This window comes from Lathamus discolor, chromosome 3, assembly GCF_037157495.1.
Source record: "Lathamus discolor isolate bLatDis1 chromosome 3, bLatDis1.hap1, whole genome shotgun sequence".
Lineage (NCBI taxonomy): Eukaryota > Metazoa > Chordata > Aves > Psittaciformes > Psittacidae > Lathamus > Lathamus discolor.
In genome coordinates, this window is record NC_088886.1 from 81,931,326 (window position 1) to 81,954,440 (window position 23,115).

General features: G+C 42.4%; 1 protein-coding gene across 4 annotated transcripts in view; it reads left to right on the forward strand.

The window, feature by feature from the left end:
* Positions 1–23,115, forward strand: part of PLEKHM3 (pleckstrin homology domain containing M3) — an 86,474-nt gene that overhangs the window by 52,305 nt on the left and 11,054 nt on the right. For all 4 annotated transcript variants that reach the window (XM_065670098.1, XM_065670096.1, XM_065670099.1 and 1 more), the window contains exon 7: positions 15,797–15,954. In XM_065670098.1, coding sequence (XP_065526170.1) covers positions 15,797–15,954 — 158 coding nt within the window. The remainder of the gene's footprint in view (positions 1–15,796; positions 15,955–23,115) is intronic.

The following is a 23,115-nucleotide window of genomic DNA, read 5'->3' on the forward strand; positions in this document are numbered from 1 at the left end:
ACGTGGCTTTTATTGGCTGGCGAAGTCACAGGGTAGAAATGATCCTATACATAAAATAAAAAGGCAGTCATCTGAGCTCTAAAACTGTTTCCACATCTTTTCAGCATGTTCTGCTATCTCATCTTTAATAATCAAGCCGTGAAAAAGCAAGCTACTTAACTCCAGAGCTGCAGTCCCCCTGGTGGGTCTATCTATTAGCCCCCAGTGCTTTGTAATCTGCTTAATCAGTTCCTAACATTGGTAGTAGATATTTTAGAAGCAATCAGCAGTGTATCAAGCACCCTCTGGGAAGGAGGGAGGGTAGAAGTCACAATTCATCCATTGATTTAGCAGTTCCCTTTAGCATGTTTCTTTGTGTTTCTGTTTGCAAGACACCTTCTCTTCCCCTGAGGGCTCCAGCCCCAAACTTATCATATTTAGAGGCAATATAATTTGATTACCATTTCTGCTGGGGTGGGTTAAATTGCATTTACCTTTTAATCTAGCTATATCCTCGTCAGCCTGGAGAGGGTTTTCCGCATTTCAGAGCCTCCAAGTTTGAAATTGGATTGCCTGTTTTTGTTAAAGTGGAACTAGAGTAGAAAAAGGAGGAGTGTCCACTGAGAAAATTAATCCAACAGCCGGAGGAACAGTACTACCCTTACAGCCCCTGACTCCTCCCTGGTTTGCCCCTTACAACTGCTTTCTCCCAGTTGCTCATCATTTTCTACTGACCTGCAGTTTGGGTGTGTTTTTAATCCTAAAAGTTTCCCCTCCTTTTGATTCCTCTGCTGCCTATTTTCTCATATCCATGGACTGCTTCCACACTGTATCCTGCTGTCATGTAGATTGCATGTGTTTGGGGAATTAACTAAAAGGTTTATTAAAGATTAATGGAAAGATAAGGCATGGTGAGTAAATTAGAAAAGCAGAGAGGGGTAATCTGCAGATGTAAGCAACCTTTACCCTGGTTAGTCGCAGCTCAGTTCTGATTTGTTTCCTAGCCAAGTTCTCCGTGGAGATCCTAGAAAACATGGGTCATTCCTTCCCAAGCAGCTGGGATTCAAAAATGTAGTATGAGGGTCTGTTCTTAGGTGCAAAAAAGTTGAAATGTCTTTTTGCCAGTAGCTGAAGCAGCATGTAATACTATTCCAAAATTAAATTCAATCTAAACCTCTTTCCCATCTCAACAGGCCTTCATGCCTAGACCCTGTGGATATGGCAGGTATATACTTGAGCTATCTGATGGTCTGGTGATGGTTGTCACTTGAATCCATTTGGGCAGGGCTCTGCTGGGGGAGACTTTATGAGGTTAAAAGCAGAGTGGAAAAAATTGAAACAAATTTAATTAAATCTTTAACTTTGGGAACTCACCAAATCCTGGTGAGGCAGTGGTTTTGCTAGCACTTTACTCAGTAACAAATGCTTGTAGTGCAGATGTGAGTAGGCTTGACCTTTAACCAGAGAGTCAGTGAGTGAAGGTCTTTATTTGCATGTGCATGTTTATTTAAAGTGAACAAAGCCACATGCATATAGCCCAGCAAGGTCTTACTGCAGACCAGGGCCCCAGGGACAGCATCAAAGTTTACAGCAAGTCTATCTATGGGCATTCCCATGGGGTACATATTCTTAGAATCCCCTTGTTGTCGTTGTTGTGGGAGGTGTTAACAGATGAGATAACTAATTAGGTGCATTCAGATGTAACAAGCAGAATCTCAAAGTGTGACAGCTTGCCTATTCTGCCCCATTGGCTACGCTTGCTTTCCTTTCCAACCCTCCCTGGCATCATCTGCCCAGAGAGAAATCTGCCCTGCATCACCTGTAACACCACTGCATCTCTGTTAGCCAGTTTTTGAAGGCTATTCCAATCAAGTAAAGCTCTAAAGAGGGAGGCTTCCAGTTGTTAGGAAGCAGGTATTCACTCCTGAAATTGCTGGTTTTAGTAGGCACAGTATAGGGCAGCTTCACCCGAAACCTACTAGAGATATGAGCTCTGTTCTCTGCTGACGTGACTAATGGACATGTATCACTGTTTTTGTGCATGTGTGGACACAGTTCATGCAAGCTGACGTTCAAAACTATCCATTCATTTTGTGTGACTGTGGGGCTGCTTTTGTTGAAACTTAACAGTATTCACACTGTTAAGCATTGGTTTGGACAGAAGCTGGCTCAGACAAGACTTTGCATTTCTTAGGAACAGTAAGTCTTGCTACTTCTACTAGATTCCACATAAATTGGAGCTTTTAAAGTAAAAGAAATAGCTGCTGTTCAAAATTCAGGTGCTTAATCCACGCAGAGAGGTAACTAATATCTTGCCTGGTTTTTATGTTAAATAACAAGACATACAAGTGTACAAAGTTTATTGCAGTGATGGTCTTCACTGTAGAAACACTCTATCATGGCAGTTATTTCATCCTGGTTGTACTGGCCCCAGAAGGTATGGTAAAATAAAAAGAATCCATGTCATGTCAAAAATGACTGGATGTCAAGGATGGAAATCATGACCAAGATAGGAGATTTAAGAAGACAATTATTTGAAGATTTGCTTACATGGCAACACTAAGGGAAGAAAAATGAAGTGACAAAATATGGGGATTTAAAATGATGAGTTCAATTACACTGAATCACTGTGTAAATACTGTTATTCAAAATATAAGTGGCTTTCATTTGGTTTATCTCCATTTACTTTGGAAGCAAAGTGAGCTAAATTATATTAAGACTATTTTTATTCTGAATGTGTCTGTCCATGCAGGGATTTAATGTGGTATAATTTATCCATTTTAACATTGTAGATAAACTAATCTGTTAACATTTAATTAAAATATCCATTTACTTCAGATCAACTTCCCTGACTACGTACCTATAGGTGAACCTACAAACAATGTGAAGAACAATGGAGATAAAGGATGAACAGGAGAGCCCTATTCTCACAGTAATATAGCACAAGTCATACAGTGAATATCAGATATGCATAAAAATCCTTAATAGAAATGCATCTTTGCAAAGCACACAGCGAGCAGGAGGAACTTAATGTCACAGTAATATTACTGAGGCCACAAGTTTATCATCTTTGAGAGGATTAAGTATCCATAGTGAGAATGTCCACAGTTACAGTACATAAGATAAAGAGATTATGAGGGTTCAGAATAGACATATTATTTACTGAGGGGATTAGGAAGATGACTTCCCTATTGACAGATGGATCAATGATTTCATCTTCCTCTGACGTAAATAGTACTGATTACAGCATCCAATAGCGTTTTGGACTACGTGAAGAGTTGGTCTAACAGAAGCATTGCCAGCATGAAAATCTTGATGTTTCTGTTCAAGATTTTGTGCAAATAAGTTCCCTAATAAAAATTTGGGGAATAAAAGTGAACTTCAGTGAAACGTTAGTTCCACTTAATTTGAGCTTAGTATATTGTTAGATCAGGATTAGGAAGCATTAGGAAAACAAAGAAATTGTTTGGTCTTGTTCGCATTTCCAGACTTTTAGCCCATGCTCATCACATCTCCTTTTCCAGTGGCAAATTTGAGCCCTCTCTGTATTTTCCTAGACTGAGATGGAGGAGGAGATGGGAAATGCTTTTGTATTTGTAAAACTCAAGGGTTATTTAGACAAGTTGTTTCACAAGTCCCAACAATAGCAAAGACTGCAAGGACATATGGACTTTTGTTTTCTTTACTTTTTTTTCAGAAGTAAAACTTTTGTTCTGATCACTCAGTCCTCATACAATTACTGAGAAATGCTCATCTTAGATTTGTAGCATACAGCCTCATGACTTCCAAGCCCGTCAGTGGTGGTGTCCTTACCAGCAGTTCCTTTTTATTCAAGCATAAAAAGCATGGGATGTGGCTTCTAGCCCACATGCTTGTGCTGGTGAAAGCTAGTATGAGTATGTATATTGCTTAACAAAACTGGGTTTATATACTGGGCTGATATACTTTGGGCTTGCTCTAGTTTTAGAAGTGTTACTGGAATAGACACATGACAAACATCGCCCACCGTACCTGTTAATGGATGTAGCCATACCAGTAAATGCATTAGTGCAAAATTGTTATATCAATGAGAAAGTCTTTTGCTGTCATTTCTTTCATTCAGTGATTCAATATAAGCTGTATCAGCTTAGAGTTTTATTTACCAAAGAGTTTTACCCATGTAGCTGTACCAGCAGATCGTTTTAAGTTCAGGCAAGCCCTTTTTTGCTTGCGGGGTAGGAGGTGGCAAATGAGAAGGAGAATTAGGTTTTTGGCAGGCTTGGCAGTGCTGAGATGGCTGAAGACTTGTCTGTCACAGTTCTCTGTGGGAGTTTACTGTGCTCAACAAGGGCAGCAAAATGCCAGGCATGTCAGTGCCATAGCTGCCACCGTTCAGAGCTCAGCACCATAGTGAAAACACTGATTTACATCCGCAGCCTCCCAACCATGTGTGATGGCGATGCAAGTCCTGCATGCATTACTACCAGTCAGCTGACCACAGGTTGGAAGATGTTGCTCCAGAGTAGAGCTGGTTTAAAACAGCAGTGGGTTTTAACTGGCATGTCAGGTACAGCCCCAGCTCTTAAATATTTGGTAGGAGGTAGGTAGAAACAGATGGCTGTGTGAGGAGGTGAGAGGTGTACACATTGTTAATTTGTATTGGTGGAACAATTCTCATCCTAAGAGCAGGGGCTCTTCCCTGCTCTGCTGCAGAATTTCTCTGATATACAAGACAGACAATTTTTAATGGGAGTAAGGTAAAATGGGTCCCACTTTACTATGTATATGTTTAAAATGAGCATCCTAAGCACAACTAAGTTCAAAAGAGGGAAACCAGCACTTTGGAGGGCTAGTTTGTCTGACTTATATTAAACATGCTGTACAACTTAAATATGTGAAGATTTTGAGGCACTTAGATAATTCTGTACTTGAACTGTGTGAACATGCATCTTGGACCATAAGAACATGATGCTAATAGCCATCTTTATGTCCTTGCTTTACAATCTCTGCCAGTATGACTGTGGTGACTGTATTAGCAGAATATGAAAGTAGTCCTAGGATGGGAAAACCACACACTATACATTTCCATAAATATTGAAAGGTCTGATAGCGAAAGAGCAATTAAACAGCTTGTGTACTTTCCTCAGGCTATGGCTCCTTTATCACTCATTTCTGTCACTCCCTGGAGTTTGCTAGCACTGAGCTGCCTTTCAGCAGAACAGGAAACTTCAGGTTAGCTGATATTCCAGGTGTGTGTATAATTCCCCAAAGTGCTGACAGCTCTGCTTACAATTAGTGGTGATGGCAGCGATCTTACTGGCGTTGCCTTTTCACAGCCGCTCAGCTGGGGAAGGGAGCTGCTGTCATTCAGAAAGGCTCATGGTCAGGTGGAGAGCATGGCAGGGACAGCCAGGCTCATGGGTGAAGAGCTGGCCAGGAGCATTTTGGCAAGTGACAAGTTAATCTGATTTAGGTACATGAAAGTCTTGAAGGCGCAGAGTGTGGAGATGTAGCAAGATTGTTAATAGATATTTTTAATAGCAGAACTGGCTTTTGCCCTGATTGAAATAAAAGTTTTCAACAGGGCTTATTAATACGTCTGTGCTTTTCCATGTGAATATGTAATCTAGGCCTCTAGGGTTTAGTGTGGCTTTTTAGAATGAAGCTGTTTAAAACAACCAGCAGCGGTGCCAGTGGCTCACAGGAGTTTGAGTTGCCATCTTCAGAGATATTTTAATGTTTTCGGCCTTGGAAGAGGCAGTAGCAATATAAGCTGCCCCCTTTCTAGTCCATAGTGCTAACCAGGGTTCTTCTGTTCTTTGGGGCTTTTGCTGTGCAGAAAGAAAGTCCCAGTACTAGAGATCAGGGTTAGCAGCGTGAAAGATTGGCCTCTGATCTCATTGCCGTACTCCACATGGACATATCTCGAAAGAATAACATGTCAGGAAAACCAGTTTCCCAAGGAAACAAAAGAGTGTGTCAGCCCTACCTGCTTGAATAAGAGAAGCAAAGGTTTTTTAGATGTTTTTTTTAAATATACTTTGCATTCACAGAGGGTTTTTTCAGAGTAACCCTAGCCCTTTTCTTGGTGTGTTGCTTTCTTGTTCTAAAGTCCTTCAGAGGACTCCTCCTTAAAATACCCTTATCCAGCCCTGTCTGTGCAAAGCAAAAGTTTCTAGTGCTGTGATATCTGTCATTAAATAACATCTTACTCAGTGGGCATGTAAAGTCAGTTAATAGTTCTGCATGCAATTGCCTGCTTTATCTTAAGGAAAAAAAGACTCCAAAGCATGTATGTACTCTCTGCCTGAATGTGTATTTGCTTGTGTGCGTATTTGGAGTCATGTATGGTTTTAAGCTAAGGAAAGTGCTTTCTGTTCTCTACCAGCCAAATTCCTGGTACTCTTTCAACCTTGTTTGATTAAAGTAGCCTTTAACCTTTACTTGAATACCTGCTTCTTAAAACAACCTATAATTCATCCCTGCAACAAGATTAGGAGAACTTGGGGTGTGACAAAATTGACATGTAGCTGCCTGGAAACCTTGGGGGAAGGAGAATGGAGGAAAGGTGATTGAAAGACAGTGAGTGTGAAGGCAGAAGTGGGGCTGGAGTCATGTTGCAGGGCTGGCTGAGGAGCTGGCACAAGTGATTCCCAGGCATGTTGTTTGTACTGAGGCAGTTCCATCTCTTCCTCACTTGTGTCAGCTTGTACCCAGAGGCCTGCTGAGATTTCAGGCTTTTCTTTCTTTCCATGAGAGGTGCTGGGGAGGGCTTGGAGGGACCTTGTCATCCTCTCTGCCTCCTGCTATAAATTCACTTGGACTGTCACCAGTTTGTTCCTCTCCCCCAACCAATGTAAAACTCCATCCTCACCTTGCCCCCTGCCTATATGTGCTTGTCACAGATTAGCAGTATTTGTTCTTGACCTTGTCTTGTTTTTCGTCGTCTTCCCAGTGCCTGTTATAGTTGTTGGCTAGTTTATGGAATATCAGTTTAAGATCAAATTAAATTGCAGCATGTTGAGTGGTCTGGTTTGAAAGGTCCACAAACAGCTGTCAGTGTGGACTGCCTGGTGCAAAGAAGTCAAAGGGAGCTTGTGATTTCTGTTTATTCAAATTCTCACTCATTTCTGCTTTTGTTTGATTTATTTGGTCATTGGTTTTCTGGGATTTTTTTGTTCTTCACAGTGTTTATTGCCAGGTTTCCTTTCAGGTTGTTCTCTGCCCTGTGGGGAGGGGTGAGTTAGCACAGCACAATGCATGGCTGCGGGATGTTGCTTTGTCTGTGTCAAGGTCAGTGATGGCAAAATGCTATCATGTGTCGAAGCCAGCACCTTGCACTGGTGTCAGCACTGAATGAGTCCCTGGCCTCACCCACTCCTGTCCACCCTGCTGCCACCCTGCTACCACCAGCCAGAGACCTGCAAAAGCTGCAAAGGGAAGAGGACAGAGAGAATGGGGTGGTATCACTGTTGGGAACTGAGATTGGCTGTAGCAACAAAAGATGGGGCTCTCCTGAAGTTACTGCTGTGTTCTTTTTGAATTGGTTTTACAGCGGTGCATAGTCAGTGATTCTGGTGTGCATGCACACATATATTAAGAAATCATTCTTCCCTTAAGTCACTTGCAATTTAAATAAACAAGACAGGCAATCTGAAAGAGATGACTGGGAGTCAAAATGGAGCAAAGCAAGCTGACCGGACCAGTATATTGCACAAAAGATGGGGCAGAGCTGAGATCTGATATCTGCCTCCCTGGGGCTTTTACCTCATGATCATCCTTCCTCCTTCCATTTCCCTTTCCTCTGAACTAAAGATTAATTATGCATTGAAATCATAACAAGAATTCACGGTGTTGAGAATGTGGTGAACGGAAGGGAAAAAATCCTCAAGGAAATTAGCAGTCCATGAGCATTGTCTGTTCCCTAAATATAAATGATGAGGAACTTCCCAGCCAAGGAATATGTTTTCCCTTTCTTTTCTCTGCAGCTTGCATTATCCTTAGCTAAGCATATTGTACCATGCTTGCCTCCAAGTCCATGTTTTCATCACAGAAATCCCAACCCTGCTGAAATCTGTCACAGGGTGGAGATTCTATTTACTCTTTGCGCTTTAATGCCCAATCTCCACGCCTAATGCATGCGAAAAATACCTGCTTGTTCTCCAGTTAGCAAATAAGTAAAGGCAACCATTGTAGCTTTCCTGCACCCTAAACTGCTTTTGCTCTTCCTGGCTTGTGACAGAGATCACCTGTGACAGAGATAAGAACGCATCAAAAATGGTTTCTGAAATAGGTTGTACCATGTAAGGATCAAGGTAGAGTGTGAAACAAAGATTACTGACTGCAGCAGAAGAGCAGGCATTGGGAACAACTTTCCAGCTGTTTTGAGCACTGGAAAGTTGGGGGGATCTCTGGCAAGAAACTTTTACGCAAGTCAGTCATCAGTCGGTTGTGCCACGGGTTGAGGAATAAACTGGAGGTCTCTAGAAATGGTTTTTCTAGCCCTATTTTCTTATGTCATTGGTAGTTCTTTCAGAAGTGCATTTCTCATCTATCCTGAAGGTGAAGAAAGATACTGAGTGTTTAGTCTGAACGTGAAGAAAGGTTATTGAGTGTTTAGTACCCCACAAAGCTTCCACCAGTGGCATTTGGAGGGTAGTGAGCACAGTGACGAATCCAAACCAATCTGTTCAGGACATTTCATTTTCCCGTTCATTCACTCCAGGAAGTGCATTCTGTATGGTACTCTGAAGTCTAGGCAAGCTGGAGCTTACCGCTGAGCTTGTTAGCAGAAGACTTGTTTCAGACTACCTGTTTCTAGAGAGGTAGAAAGAAAACAACCAGGAAGAGGCAGAAACCTTGTCTTTCTAGGATGGTGGAAAGCTGTGCACAATTGTTGACCGCTTCTTCAGATAGCTTCTTTCTGCCAGACATGCTTCTGACACTAATACCAATAATTAAAGTACTTTCTATCCCTTCAATATATATAATTGGCGATGGTGAATGAGCTTCACGTCTACCACCCCTCCTGTTTTCTCAGTGCCTCTTGGCCTTTTCATGTCTCTTCTGCATTGCGTCAGTGCCTCCTGGCAAATTCTGTCTGTGTCTGTCTCTCAGATAGAGCCAAGTGCGCGTCTGGCCTTGAGAAATAAGCATAAATTTTGTCCTGTCAGAAGGAGAGGCCAGGACAACCCAGTTGAGATTTGAACCTGTAGTTCAAGGTGGTTTAGGGATTTCATATCACTTAACCCATCCCCTCCAGGCGTCACTTGTGTCTGACATGTAAATCAGACTGGAGGAATAAGTGGAGCAGATTGCTTGCGCTCCAGAAGGAGGTTACGAGGCAAACCTGTGTCTTTAAAGAGAGTGCCTTCAAATAAATGTTATCAGCAGAGAAATACAACTACCCCTACATAGTAGTTAATGTTACTGCTTCAGTGTTGGCTTATAAACCAGCTTTATCACCTCTCTGACAATAATGATTAACAAGCTGATTTACAAGGGTGGGGTCACACAGCCATTTGGCAGATTTAGCTTGTCTCACAGTGGCAGTGATACAGAACCGGAGTTTTACAGCATTTTCACCACTTCACCTGGAATACTGAGCCCTGGTTGCAGGGCTCTTGAGCAGAGCGGTAGCAACAGGTAGTCACTCCTCTGAGGTTAGAAACAGGGTTTCATCCTGTGCTTCTGGTACATGAGGAATTAGAGGTCCAGATCTGAGGGCTCAGGAGAGCTGGGGACATTTGTAGCTCTCTTCATAATGTTTATTTCCTGATCACTTAGCCGCAGTGAAGTGATGGTGGTTGGTGGTTGTCGCTTGTGCCAGAGTGGCAGAATATCCAGATGTGGGTCGATTTCCGTCTCTCTACTTCACTTTTAGAAGTTGGTAAAAATGCACAGATGGGGTAGGAGATTTGGTGACCCTCACTCAAATTCACAACATAGCTTCCTGCAGGGATGGAATCTGACTCCTTTCCTTTTACTTCTTTAGCTAGCACTGCTGATAGGAGCCCTGCCCTCAAAACAAACACTCACTGCCCTGAGAAATGGCTGAAAACTGTACTGTTTTTTTCTCTCCTGTCCAGAAAGTTCATTATGTTTGATAGATTTCAGTGTTGATTTATGTGGCCATGATGCAAAGGTTGGGTATTTCTGTGGACCTGGTGTAATAGGTGGGCAGAAAGCTGTGGAGGCATTACTTGAAGCAACAACTGACTCATTTTTCCTTCTGTTTCTGCACATTCCTGCCCTAGTACCCCTAAAGCACTTTTAATGCCACCTGTTTGGGAATGACACAGTCTGAGTTTGGAGGGGACTTCCATACTTACCTTGTCTAATCAATGTTAGATTGCTTTTCACTGACATGTCTTGTTCTGTTTTCAAGCAGAAGTTATAAACCATGAGTTTAGGTTACCATCTCTCTGGTTACCATCTCTCTGGGTTAGAACTCTCAACAGGGACAAGAAGTTCTGCCACTTGGGCACTCTTCTAGTTTGTTTTTTCATTAAAACATGTATATTGCAACACTGTGCTCACTGCATTGCTCTCCTGTGGGACTAGTTTGTGCAACCCTCTTTCATGCTGGTAAGTATGTTCTCATACAGGAGTCTGTTGGCTGAAAAGAGAAAACAAAGTGACTTGACTGCTCTCTGCTCTGGGCTGGGGTTCTGGACCTGCCTGTACTGTGCTGTGTGGGAGGAAGAGGTTTAGGAGTGAGGCTAGGGCTGGAGAGTGGGGGCCTTCAGAGGTGAACTTGTATGAGCATTGTGCTCTGTCCATAGAGCTCAGTTAAGGGGTGGAGTCAGGACAGAGTTGCAGCTCAGCATGTGTCAGAGGTGAGGGGACTGTTTCTCCCCCAGTGCAGGGCAGCGCTGTGGGCTCAGAAATGTGTTGTGTAGGTAGGGCACAGTGATACCAATGAGAGTCACCTCGGCAATGTGAGCTGCTGCTTGAAGTTGTTCTGTGGGCAGTGGCCCTGTTACATGCATAATGCCACTGAGTAGGATTTCTCTGCCTGTGGAGGATGCTGTGTGGTCTGTGGCCTTCCCAGTTATTCTCTGGAGACAGCTGGCTGCCCACTTGCTTCCGAAACATCACCTTGGTAGAAGCGAGTACTATGAGTAGTTTGCAGTCTTTGGATAAAAGGATCAGGAAACCTCTGGGGGCCAGCCGCCCTCCTCATGAGTAGTTAAACTTTGACTGATCACACATTGCCCTCATGATCATATTAGTGTGATGTATCCAAAGGGATTTCAACTTGTTCCATAGCCCCTGCTGCCTTTCATCTTCTCTGTCTTCTTGCTGAATCAGGAAAAACATAACCCAGTGCATGTGAATTGTGTCTTCCCTCCGCCCAGGGCTCTCAGTGCTGTTGCCAGCATTGGCTTGAATGCTAAAATTCGGCAGTCCCCTTATTTCCTCCCCACCTCGTACAGAGCATAACTGTTTCTTTGGATTTATACTGCTACCCAAGGAACGGTAGCACAAAGATACACAGAGAAAGTTTAATTTACCTTTATTCATAAGTTGTATGAAAAGCCTCTGTTCTAGAAATCATCTAAAATGATTGTCCCAACACCCCTTTGGGATGTGCTCAGCTACTGCATACCCCTTTAGTTTCTTCCACTGCTGCAGACAAGTGTCTGCCTTTCCCTCTTGCTTCCCAATCCCACTTCAGCTTTCCAGCTCGGGTGCAGGAGGCTGGGCAGTGGGGCAGGTTGCTGCTCCTGGCTTTCCTGGCTTCTCCTTTTGCCTCCCAAGCAGCCCTTGCCCCTGCAGCCGTGCTCTGGTCAGAGGGATGCTCTCTGCAGTGTGGGCAGGGAGCCTGTATGAGATGCTCCTCCAAAACACAGTTTGTCCCACTTAGGGTGGGAGTTACATGGCAGCTGGTGTAAAAAGTAGTGTTTGTTTTGTTGATTTAAATTACAAGTGCTTTGAGGGCAGGGCCTGTCTTTCATGTGTGTACAGGTGGGTGTGTATTTTTATACAAGTCCTAGTGTGACACATGCAGTTAGGAGCCACAGCGTGCAAAGCCATGGCTTTCTGTGCTGCCATAGCTTGGAGAAGTGTTTTTCCATTGCACTCTCCATCAGTTGATGACCAGGACCAATGACTTTTCATCCTTAATTTTGGTCACTGAAACAATTGCTTTCACTACAAAGAATTTGGATTAGAAAACAGACCTTGCTCTTCATGTGAGCTGTAGGTAGAAAAAAATCTGAACTTCGAAAAACTTTAGTTTAAGCCTGATGCTCTTTTTTTTTTTTTTTTAGGCAGGAATATATTTTTAAGCCTTTTCAGCTATCAAGACTGGATTATGTTTCAGGGAGAAGTCAATGCTGGCATTTTTGGTTTCTATTCCTTTGGCATATTCTTAACTTACGTTTTGTGCTAAGTTGTCACATTTCGATGAAATGTGATGGACTTCTGCAGCTTGTAGTGTGTGATTTCACAGTTTCTCTGTTTTGTAAACTTACTTTGTAAACTGAAATGTCCTTAGGACAGTTTCAGGTCAAAGCTTAGGAGTGACTCCAACAGTGTGAACAGGCGTGTGCTGGGTTAGACAGCATTTGGGCTGTGGAGTCTCTGTTACTGGAAGGCTTTAGTAACAGAGCTGTAAAGAATGACATAGACGTTACTGGCTCTGCCAAGATGTCACCTTGAGGTCTTTCACATGTACACCCCCCTGCCATGATTTCCCTGATATCTGTATAACGCATTACATTCATTTAAGACACATTCTTTAATCACTTGTGTTTCCTTTAACTCAAAATCACATTCCAGCATCATCTGGGAGAATGTCCTGGGACTCTGACATCGTGGTTCTGGGATGTCTAAACCGACTGACCCTGGTCCTCTGGCTGTGACAAGAGAGTGCTTAGTCACAGGAATGTTTTTGTCACCTTTGATTACATGTCCTGTGCTCCTTCTCCTAAGCCATGAAACACTCACTGTGGAAGTGTTACCATGAAACTCCTCTTGGAGACAGCAGGTAGAAATCTTCCTTTTTGCTTGCCAGGGTAAATGGATATGAGGATTTTATTATTCTTAGCTACAAACACAAATGAGAGAAGGTGCTGCATGGATAAGTCACATCCTGTGCACAGCCTTGAGGTCTCTGATGAAACAAAATGACACAAAATTTACAGATGCTAAAAATAGTGATAACATCAGTTTGATGTTGCATTTTGTGTTCCTCCTATAATACAGTAAAATGGCCTATAATTCACATTGCAAAATTGGCATGCATGTCTCTTTGAAGATACCATCTTCACTATATGTCTGCAGTGGCCAGAGTTACAAACCAACCCTCTACAGTGCTACAACGAGCCATACAAATAAATAAATCAATAGGAACAAATAACAGCAGCTCCTCAGGGGCAGCTGCCCAATCTCAATCTGTCTTGCTTAGGTTGTGAGCTCTTCATAGGAAACCTTGTACAGACTTAAATTCACCCCTGGTGCTTAAGAAGGTAATATAGTATGTTAGTTTTGTTTATTATATTATTATATATTTATTATCGTGATTTCAATTCAGAGTTTTAGCAAAAGTCCTTGCTGACAGTGATGTTAGTACGGACTCAGAGTTTGTTTGCAGCTCTGTCTTCAGCCTGGCATTTTAAGCTGAGTGCTTGTGGCCTGTCAGAGCTGGTTGCTGTAGCATGAAAATGCTTTGGGAAATATGTTTTTATTAGCTTTGTATGCATACTTCATCTGTTAGTGCTAAACGGGTTTTTGGAGGGTGATTGTCACACTGTCATGGCCTGCGTGGCTTCACTGTTTCTTTCCTCCTGTTTATTGAATACTATTAGCTTCTGTGTATTTCCCCTTCTCCCAACTTGTTTGGCTTTCAGACCCTCTGTAACACTGGAGTCTGCAAGCAGAAAATTTCTTTCTCTAAGATGAAAGACGAAATCCAGCCAAGGGGAGCTAAACTAACTTCTGACTATCTGTTAGAACATTGGGGATACCACTACCTTGAACTATGACTTCGTATTTCGTGCAGCAGCTTCTCTACATTGTTTATATTCTGGTTGAAGGGGATCTTCCTATACCAGGATGCAATAGGAACGTCATTTTTCCTCTAACATGAGCAGATGTCCTGTCTGCAGCACTAGCAGTAACATTGCCACTTCCTGTTGTTGCAGATGTTGTTAGCAGGCTAGAAGTGAAAGCAAAGAGGGGGCACAATTCAGTCCACGCTATTCGATGCCATCAACATCAATGCTGTCTCCTTTTCCATGTGCCCTCTTGGCTATCCTGGAACACAAGTTTATTTCTGTTTTATGTTACACAGGGAAGGAGTCCTTCCAGAATCTGTTGCTGTTCTCTGCCTTGACCTTTGCTTTCTGTAGATTTGTTGACATTGAACCCAAATTACAAGTGGTGTGTTACTACGTTTAGGGAAGGGGTGCCTGAACTGAATCTGGCACATGTTTAAGTGTATATCTCCCCATTCTAAGGCTTTAGGGCATGGCCCCATGCAAGTCTTCAATCAGCAGTTATTGCATTCCCTTTCCTTTTTATAGGAGTTCACTATCAAATCCTGTAACACATTTCTATCACTAATCTCACGGGCAGCTATTCAGACCACAGGAAGCTTAGGAGAGTAGAATATACACTCGGGACCTTATTCCATCTTCATTATTCCCTACACCAGCAGAATTCCTTAAAGTCTCTGGAAGTTTGATGTGAATGGAAAGTATTTTGCCTGAATAGCACCCCTTATTGAGGCATTGTCACCAAGTCACAAATTTCGATGAGTGTTGTGGCTAGCAGTTTAATCTATACTGCATGCAGGTTTTTCACACCAGCACTGGGAGTGCTAATCACTTCTAATGGCCTAGGCAGGATTGTCTGGCACTGAGGGACTTCTCCATTTGAGAGCTGGACACTAAAGGGAAAGAAAACAGTTCCTATTCAAGACTTTATCTGAGAATTTATTCATTTTGGCAGTGACAGGAATATTGTATTTTAATGGTTTTTAGTAGGAAAGACAACATTACCAAAGGAGGAAACACAGGGTTCTGTTCACAGAAAGATAGTTAAAAACTTGTGGTTTGGAGGAAAAGGAACAAAGACAAAACTGTGATCTGTGCATAAAAAAATAACAAGAACTGAAAATCGTAAATGTAAGGCAATATCCATTGCTGTCAGTTAGATGATAAGATGGAAGCCTTTAGCTCTTTATTTACTTTTTTGTGCCTTAGTATATGAATATTATATTTGGTGCCTTAGTATATGAATACTAAGTTCACAGTTCTGATGTCCTTAACATAAAAAGGACATGGAACTGCTGGAACAAGTCCAGAGGAGGGCCACGAGGATGATCAGGGGACTGGAGCACCTCCCGTATGAAGACAGGCTGAGGAAGTTGGGGCTGTTCAGCTTGGAGAAGAGAAGGCTGCGTGGGGACCTAATAGCAGCCTTCCAGTATCTGAAGGGGGCCTACAGGGATGCTGGGGAGGGACTCTTCATTAGGGACTGCAGTGACAGGACAAGGGGTACCGGGTTCGAACTTAAACAGGGGAAGTTTAGATTAGATATAAGGAAGAAATTTTTTACTGTGAGGGTGGTGAGGCACTGGAATGGGTTGCCCAGGGAGGTTTTGAATACTCCACCCCTGGTGGTGTTCAAGGCCAGGTTGGACAGAGCCTTGGGTGACATGGTTTAGTGTGAGGTGTCCCTGCCCATGGCAGGGGCATTGGAACTGGATGATCTTAAGGTCCTTTCCAACCCTAACTATTCTATGATTCTATGAATATGTTGTTGTATTTAAAATGACTACGAATCTTGCATGTTATTGTCAATCAGTATTGTCTTCTCCTCATTTCAGGTTATTGAAGGAAAGCTGGCTCCTTTCTTGGGGAAGGTGATCAAGTTCGCCACCTCTCATGTGTACAGCTGCAGCCTTTGTAGTCAAAAGGGTTTCATCTGTGAGATTTGCAACAATGGAGAAATCCTTTACCCCTTTGAAGACATTTCTACAAGCAGGTACTGTCATGTCAGTCATATATTTGACTCCTGTATGGTATCCTTGCAGATTCTCGGCCTCGTGACCTCTTATTTAAATAACTGGGGACTGGATCCCACTAATGCATGTTTCTTATCAGTTACACTCAATTACTGGTTCAGGGAGGCCAGCATGAGTAGACTTGGCAATAGATACAAAGAGCTATTTCCCAAAACCTTGTGAGTCTCAGAACAACTGTTGGAAAAGGGAAATGATCCCACTAGCATGGCACAGTATGACTTATCCAAAGCTGTTCTGAGTTTGCAAAGTGTCCTAAAAAGCCAAATGGATTTTCTAGATTGATCACAGACATCCTTCTGGTACCTGATGACACCAGGCCCATGATGTACTGGGGTTATCCATTATAAAACATTAACCATCTATTCTGCAGTGTTTTCCCCATGATGTTATGGCTGATTCTCTGCTTTCTGTGTGCAGACTCCTCTGTGCCTCTGTATGTAAGATTTTATTTTTTGTAAGTGGCATTGCTATTCTCAGGTGGCTACAAAATAACTGTAAGTGTATGCCATTCCCAAGGTAAACAAAAGAACCTTTAGTTCGCATTATACGGAGTACTGGATGCCAGATCAGGGACAGGAGTTGAATGGGAAACCTAGAAGCAAAATGCAGGAAAACGGAGCAGTCTTGGCAATGCAACTGTGTACTACTGCTGCGTTGGTAAACACAATTTGCAATTGCAATACAAAAGACAAGACATTTCAAAAATGTCTTGTATTTTGAATAAAGGAGATTTTTTTTCTTAAACTCACTGGAAGGACAGTCAGCCTGACAGCACAGCATTCCTCCATAGATAAGTACTTTTCTGGCTGCTTCAAATACAGTCATTTTAATTTGTTCTCCAAAGTGTTCCATTGAAGGGAAAAAATACTGAAGAGCCACCTCTGGAAACAATCAGGACCAGCCTGTTGAAAGGGCTTCATTAAGAATCTGATTCCCCTGTGTGCACAAAGATGTCAAATTACAAGTAACCAAGCACTGCTCTTTGGGGATTTTCAGCCTGACCTGAATTTCAAAGACTGTTTGCACATTCTTTTTTTTTCCACCCAGACTCTCATTCTAAAAACTGCATTGACAAAGCAGTGGACATAAGCTAAACAAGGTGTGCAGCTGAGCTCTATAACCGGTGTTCAAGAAGGAATGTATCTAGGGTGCATGTTAGTTAAAAAGGCTGGGTTAAAAAGAGACTAAGATGACATAAAACGTAAGATGTCTATTGAGACTGTATAAGGGGCAATTGAAGATATTCCCCAAAGATTGATGAGAACGTGTAAGAGCATTTGGGAAGACAGGGAGACAGGTTTACTTGAAATGTCTGTGCATTTGATTTGTCTGGAGGATTTTTGGACACAGAAACATTGTTGGGTGTATATTGTTCCCCTGCCCTTCAGCTGAGATCAGACAATACCTTGCAATTACAGAGTGTAAACCCTTCTGGAATCAAATAATATTTGTCAGCAGCTCAGTGAAAGCCAAAAGAAGCTGCTCTAGCTCCTGGGTTTATGTGAATTAGAAGCCAGGAAGGACTTTTGTTCTTGCTTCACAAATACGGAGTCATGGTTGATGTCATGCCAAAGACAGCAGTCTTTGTTAATGACTTTAATTAGAGCACTATCGGCACAAAACGTTCTCCAATATTTTTCTTTCTTATTTTGTCAGGGGTCATTCTGCTTACTTGTTTTGTGCTCCTTATCGCTAAACCTTGATTTTATCCCCAGCATTTTCCATTTCCTTTCCTAGTTAGTTTTCTGGTCTCATTAGTACTGGTGTGTGCACATGCACCTCTGTGAAACTAACCAGATTATTTTAGTTCCGTATTTTTTCTCTTTTCCACCTTCAGGCTGGAGGCAAGTAATGCCAGCAGAGGAGTTTGCCTGTTTTACTGTGCAGCTCCATCAGCCATAAAGCAGTGAGGGAGAAGGCCAGATAGAGGGATTTTGTGTTTGTTTCCACGTCTTACAGATAAGAGAGTTTTGAGGGAGGTGTGCAGGCCACTACAGTGACAAGTGTAAGGTGAGGAGGCTAGTCAGAAATAGGTGGATGTACAGTGTATCCTCTGGCAGATGGAATGGCAACTCACAAAAAAGACTTGAAATTATACCTGAAATTTCTGAAGATGTGTTCAGCTTTCCTTGTTAGCTAAGTGTTACACAGAGCTCTGAATAAACAATTAGCTCCAGTTTGTCATTTGGTTGTACTATTTTGAGTCCAAATGTGCAGTGAGAGTTGACTGTGATTTCCTTTCTCCATGCTGGTTTTCTGGATTTGCTGTCTACAGCACAGTATTCGCGTTTTGTACTCGACAGTAGACAGCCAAGTACCCTGGCTGTAGCTGCTGAGTTAAGGAGAGAAGAGCAGCTGAGCTCTGAAGACCATGTTTTTTCCTTCTTGGCTTTCAGTGTTGCTCATTCACTTTTGAGCGTGCTGCTAATTCTACCAGCAAACTGGGCTGTTTGGTTAGAAATACTCAAAAGTGGGTGCATGACAGCTTTTGCAAACTTTACGGCTCTGTTGAATGTTTGAAAAACAAAGTCTGTGTGTGTGTGTGCCTGTGTTGAGCTGGCATTTGTTTCTCTGGCTACCTCCCTGACCTTTCTTGCTCTTTGAAGAGAAGAATGACAGCTGTCAGAGAGGCCTTTTAATTCCAAGGTGGTTCTCAGCTCACTGTTATCTTTCCATCTTCATGGTCTCTCAGGTCAGCTTTGAGGTGGAGAGATTGCTTCTCTCCAAACTCTTCTCAGCAGTTTCTGGAGCAGTCTTCAGTAGGAATTTTTGAAGGATGGGTCTTCTTTAGATAGATGCAGCTGAGAGAAAAGGAGGGCCCCTCTTGAGGGCTGGAGTTTCTCTTTGGTCAGGTTATTTGCTTGAGAGTAATTTTTGTCAGTCCTTGAGCAAACAGAGTGAATACCTGGGTTATGCACTCCTCAGGGTTTGAATGCACATATATTACATACCCTTCTCTCACTAATCAGCATGACACATTCCTTTGTTGGCAAACGGTTCCAAAACAAACACAATCAGTTCACTTAATTAGCGGGTCTGTGGGCTGTGCTTGGCAGGCTCTTTACATCCTGCTCAACAATACAGTGCAACAGTTTGCTGCCTTGAATGTAAGGATGGGCTCACAAAGTCATAAGCTTTCTAATGATATTTCCTTTCTGTGGCTTTTCTTGGGAAGTGGCCATTCTGTACAGCTTAGTGAAAGCTGTGATTCAGTAGTTAAACAATTTCTTTAAAACTGTCCCATCCTTTTGGATTCCTTTTCCAGTCACTTTGATTCCTCTGTCCCCTGATTTCCTCTTTTCTGCTTTACCCGTATTTGTGTAACTGTTCATAAGTGTTCTTTCTAAATTTCATGATTTTGGCATTTTATTTGAGGGCCTTTAAGTCTTGAGAACTATATTTAAAGCCTCCTGAGTTAATTACACATTTCATGGAGCAAATTGCCTGCTAATGTAAACTCTTACAGCTCTGCCTTTGCTGGAGCTCTGGCAACCTAAGCAACCTGAGCATCTGCCTCCTGCTTTATTTCGTGGACAAAATTTGCTCCAGGCTTAAATTTAGCAAATAAACATGGAAGATTAGCCTGTCACTAATTTTATTTTTTACAAGTGTTGTGAAATGAGTTTAAATGCCCCTGGTTATAAATTGTCTTGTTAGCCGTATTCTTGCCCATTTCTTAGCAACCAGGCACTGCCCCTCAAATTGTTCTGATATTGCTCATTCTTCATTACTGTGGTGAAAAGTTATTGTTTCTGTCTCCTAAAATGAAAAAAAAATCGGAAGTGTAAAGAAAATGCCTGTGGAGTGGTACAATTGTCTGTAATATGTGGCTGGATTTGTTTTATAACCTAGAACAATTTTTAACAAGCTTTAAATCTTAAGGAGTACCGAGGAAAAATACCATTGGAATGAGAACAGAATTACTCATTAAAAAGGAGTTTCTGTCCAATTAGATAATCAACTAATTATAGCTATGGTTAAGACTATTGTATATTACCCTGTTAATAAAGTTTTGAGCTTGCCTGACTGTCAGCATCCCAGTGACTGCTTTCACAGGCAATTTGTCGTGTTTTGCTGGTAAAGCTACTTGCTTGGTTAAGAACGATTCAGTCAATTCCTTGCCTTTATGTGGTGACTGTAGATGTATGTGAACCACGGAGAGTTGCTCTTTTGTGTTTGTATTCATTTATCAAGGCTAAACTGTTTTCACTTTGCAAAGTTAATTTGTTCTGCAGATCAGTTAAGACGTGTAGACCTTTTAAGACACAAACCAGAAGACCCAAGTTTAAAATAGACGTGCCACAGAACAGGCTTGACTATATCAACCAGCTTGGATGCCTCTACAATCTTTGGCCACCATCCTGATAAGACGTATGAATGTACTTAACTTTATACATACTGAGAAGTCTTACTAAAGGCTCTGAGGTTGTGCTTAGCTTTATGTGCATGCCAAAGTCTTTGCAAGATTACAGCTCACTCTGTTATGGATGCTGTGTCACTAGACAAAAGCAGCTTTGCGCATTTGGAGAATGGATTTTACGTGGAAAGGCTGAAATATACAGTATAGCGCATTTCCAGGAAATACCTTGGCACAGGTCAAAGGCATCACTCAAAGTACGTACGTAATTTTCCCTCTTGCTTTAATTAGTTTGTTTCATGCTAGTCAGCCTTTTCCCAAGCCCACCTGAGCTGTGCTAGTAGTTCAGTACCTAATTTTTGGAAGAGCTTAGTTTATCGATGTTGATAGTTGGTTCAAAGCACCTTGAAATGAGCTGCTCAGCACTTTCTTTAAAGAAATCTAGGCAGCTAAGTAGATGTTAACTTCTCTTGATAATCTAATTTCACCTCAATCTGTCAAAGCTGGTCAGAATCTTCTGGCACAGATCTGATTTTTGTCTGTGTAGGGTAGAGCAGTAATGTTCTCTAGAATACATAAAAAGAAAGAGATAAAAATACATTCTTTTTCATCAAGCATTGTATTTTAGAAGTGTATTAGCTTTAGAGGTTGGTTTTACCTGTTGCATGTCAGAGTGGTAGTAACTAGAATGTTCACTGTAAAGGCAGATGTTTATTTTGGGTAGGAAGGTCTCTGCAGTGCTGCCTTGTGATCTTACCTGGCCATGGCAGCCATCTCACTTCCAGTTTCTACTTTGCAGCTTTCCTGCTGTGCCTTGTTCCTCATACTAGATTATTTCCAACTTGCCCTTTAATTCTTCCTGCTCCTTCCTCATGCAAATTCCCCTTTGAAGATAGGCTAAGTCTCCCAAATATGGTTCCTGGTAGGCCAGACAACAGCTTTTCAATTGCCTTTTAGCCCACAAAAGCCAAAACTGCCTACTCTAAGTGCTCAGAAATTCTAAGATTGCCTTAAGAATCTTGTTGTTTATGTACTTCATTTTTAAGAATGTTAAGTTCCTTTTTTCCACCTTGGGTGCAGGTAGGCTTGTCGTAATATTACAGCAGAGCCATGAAGGCCAGGTGTCTTTGCCTTTTTCTTTTATTAAAAGCATAAATCCTGATTTAATCACAGGATTTCCAGACTTGAGACTTACAAAGCATGCTGAATAGTAGAATCATCCAGTCAAATTACAATGGCCTCCATTGGTTTGCAGGTCGCGGATCTACCATGTGTAGAGCTTTTCCCCTTTCCAAAGTAACTCAGCTCCGCTGACTAAAGTGTAATCACAGAGTTTCAGATTAAATGCTTTAATACTGATTTTAGTGTCCCTCTACTGATTTCTTGGGAACTGCTTTGTACAGGCCACATTACTTGGTTTGAGGCCTCTGAACTTGGCTTGGAAAGTGCAGTACTGAGGTTGACAGTTTTTAGTTCTCCTGACAGATGCAAGCATGGAAATATACGTACATAAGTGTAGCATAAATCCCTGCAGCCACAGCCAGAGGGGAGCTGAGGACACTCTTCCCTCCTTAATCAGGAGTGATGGAGCTCTGCGAAGAGAGGTCTGGGGGCTGCAGGGTCCCTTTGCTCCTGCTTGACCCTGCTGCAGTGCTCTGGTGCGGTAACTGCCTGTTTAGACAGCTGTCATGGGAGAATAGCTGGTGGTTAAATCAAGCTGTTCTTGGTCTGCCCTGGTCTGTAACAAATTGTTCTGTGAGCACCCAAAATGAAGGCCTGCCCTGCAATTTCTGTGTGTGTAGCAATGGAGGGGTTGGCAGTGAAGCTGCTCCCGCACTGGCAGAGCACCACTAGTTTTATCTCCCTTAGTGAGCTGCCCGCTTTCCCCCTCATTTGTGAGGCTTTAATATCTCTGACCACTCTGCACATCTGTAGGATGCAGCTTACCTTGGCAGTGGGTGCTGGCATGACAGGACGAGGAGCAAGAGATGGCTTAGATGGGGAGGCACCGTTTGGGTTGGTCCTTGAGGCTGTTCCAGAGGTGTGAACCACGGGCACCCTACTTGGTAAGTCCCATCAGTGCAGCCTGTGTCACTGTTACACCCCTTGCTCACTGCCACCTGTAACCAGGTCACCCCACTGCATCACTTCCGCCAGCACACAAGTGGGGCCAGTGGTTGGCAATTGCAGTTATGTCTGCTGTTTCTGTACCCTCTGGGACCAGCCCAAGACCCAGCCATGCTGTTATAAATTAAGAGTGTCTTCAAGCTCTGCTGGCATACTGAGGATAAGCCCTGTCTGATGAGCAGGTATATGAAAAGGAAAACTGCAATTATGCTTTGAATCACTGCTGGCTCCCTGAACACTGAATTGATCATTTAGAGTGAATTTCAGGCGTGTAACTGTTTGGAGGGCTGGGTAAGTGGGCTCTGTTCTGGTTTTGTTTGCCCTTTTTTATTCTCCTTTTCAGAGGTAAAGTTTTCAAAAGCATGTCTGAAGTATTAACAGTTTTTAAGCATGGTATTAAAAATAACCCACCCGTGTCTAGTAAAAACCATCTGTCATACAAGGTATTATCTTAACAAGCTCCTTATAGGGACAAATGAATGTCATACTAGTGCCAACTTTCTTCCATTCATTTACTACATGGGCGTCCCTCCTTAGGCAGGCTCCTTGTGCTGGTTCCTAGGCAACTGTAATAATATTGCTGCACGTGTGTGTCAGGCATTGATTGCCTTTGGGGCTTTTTTTGTGTTGCAGGTGA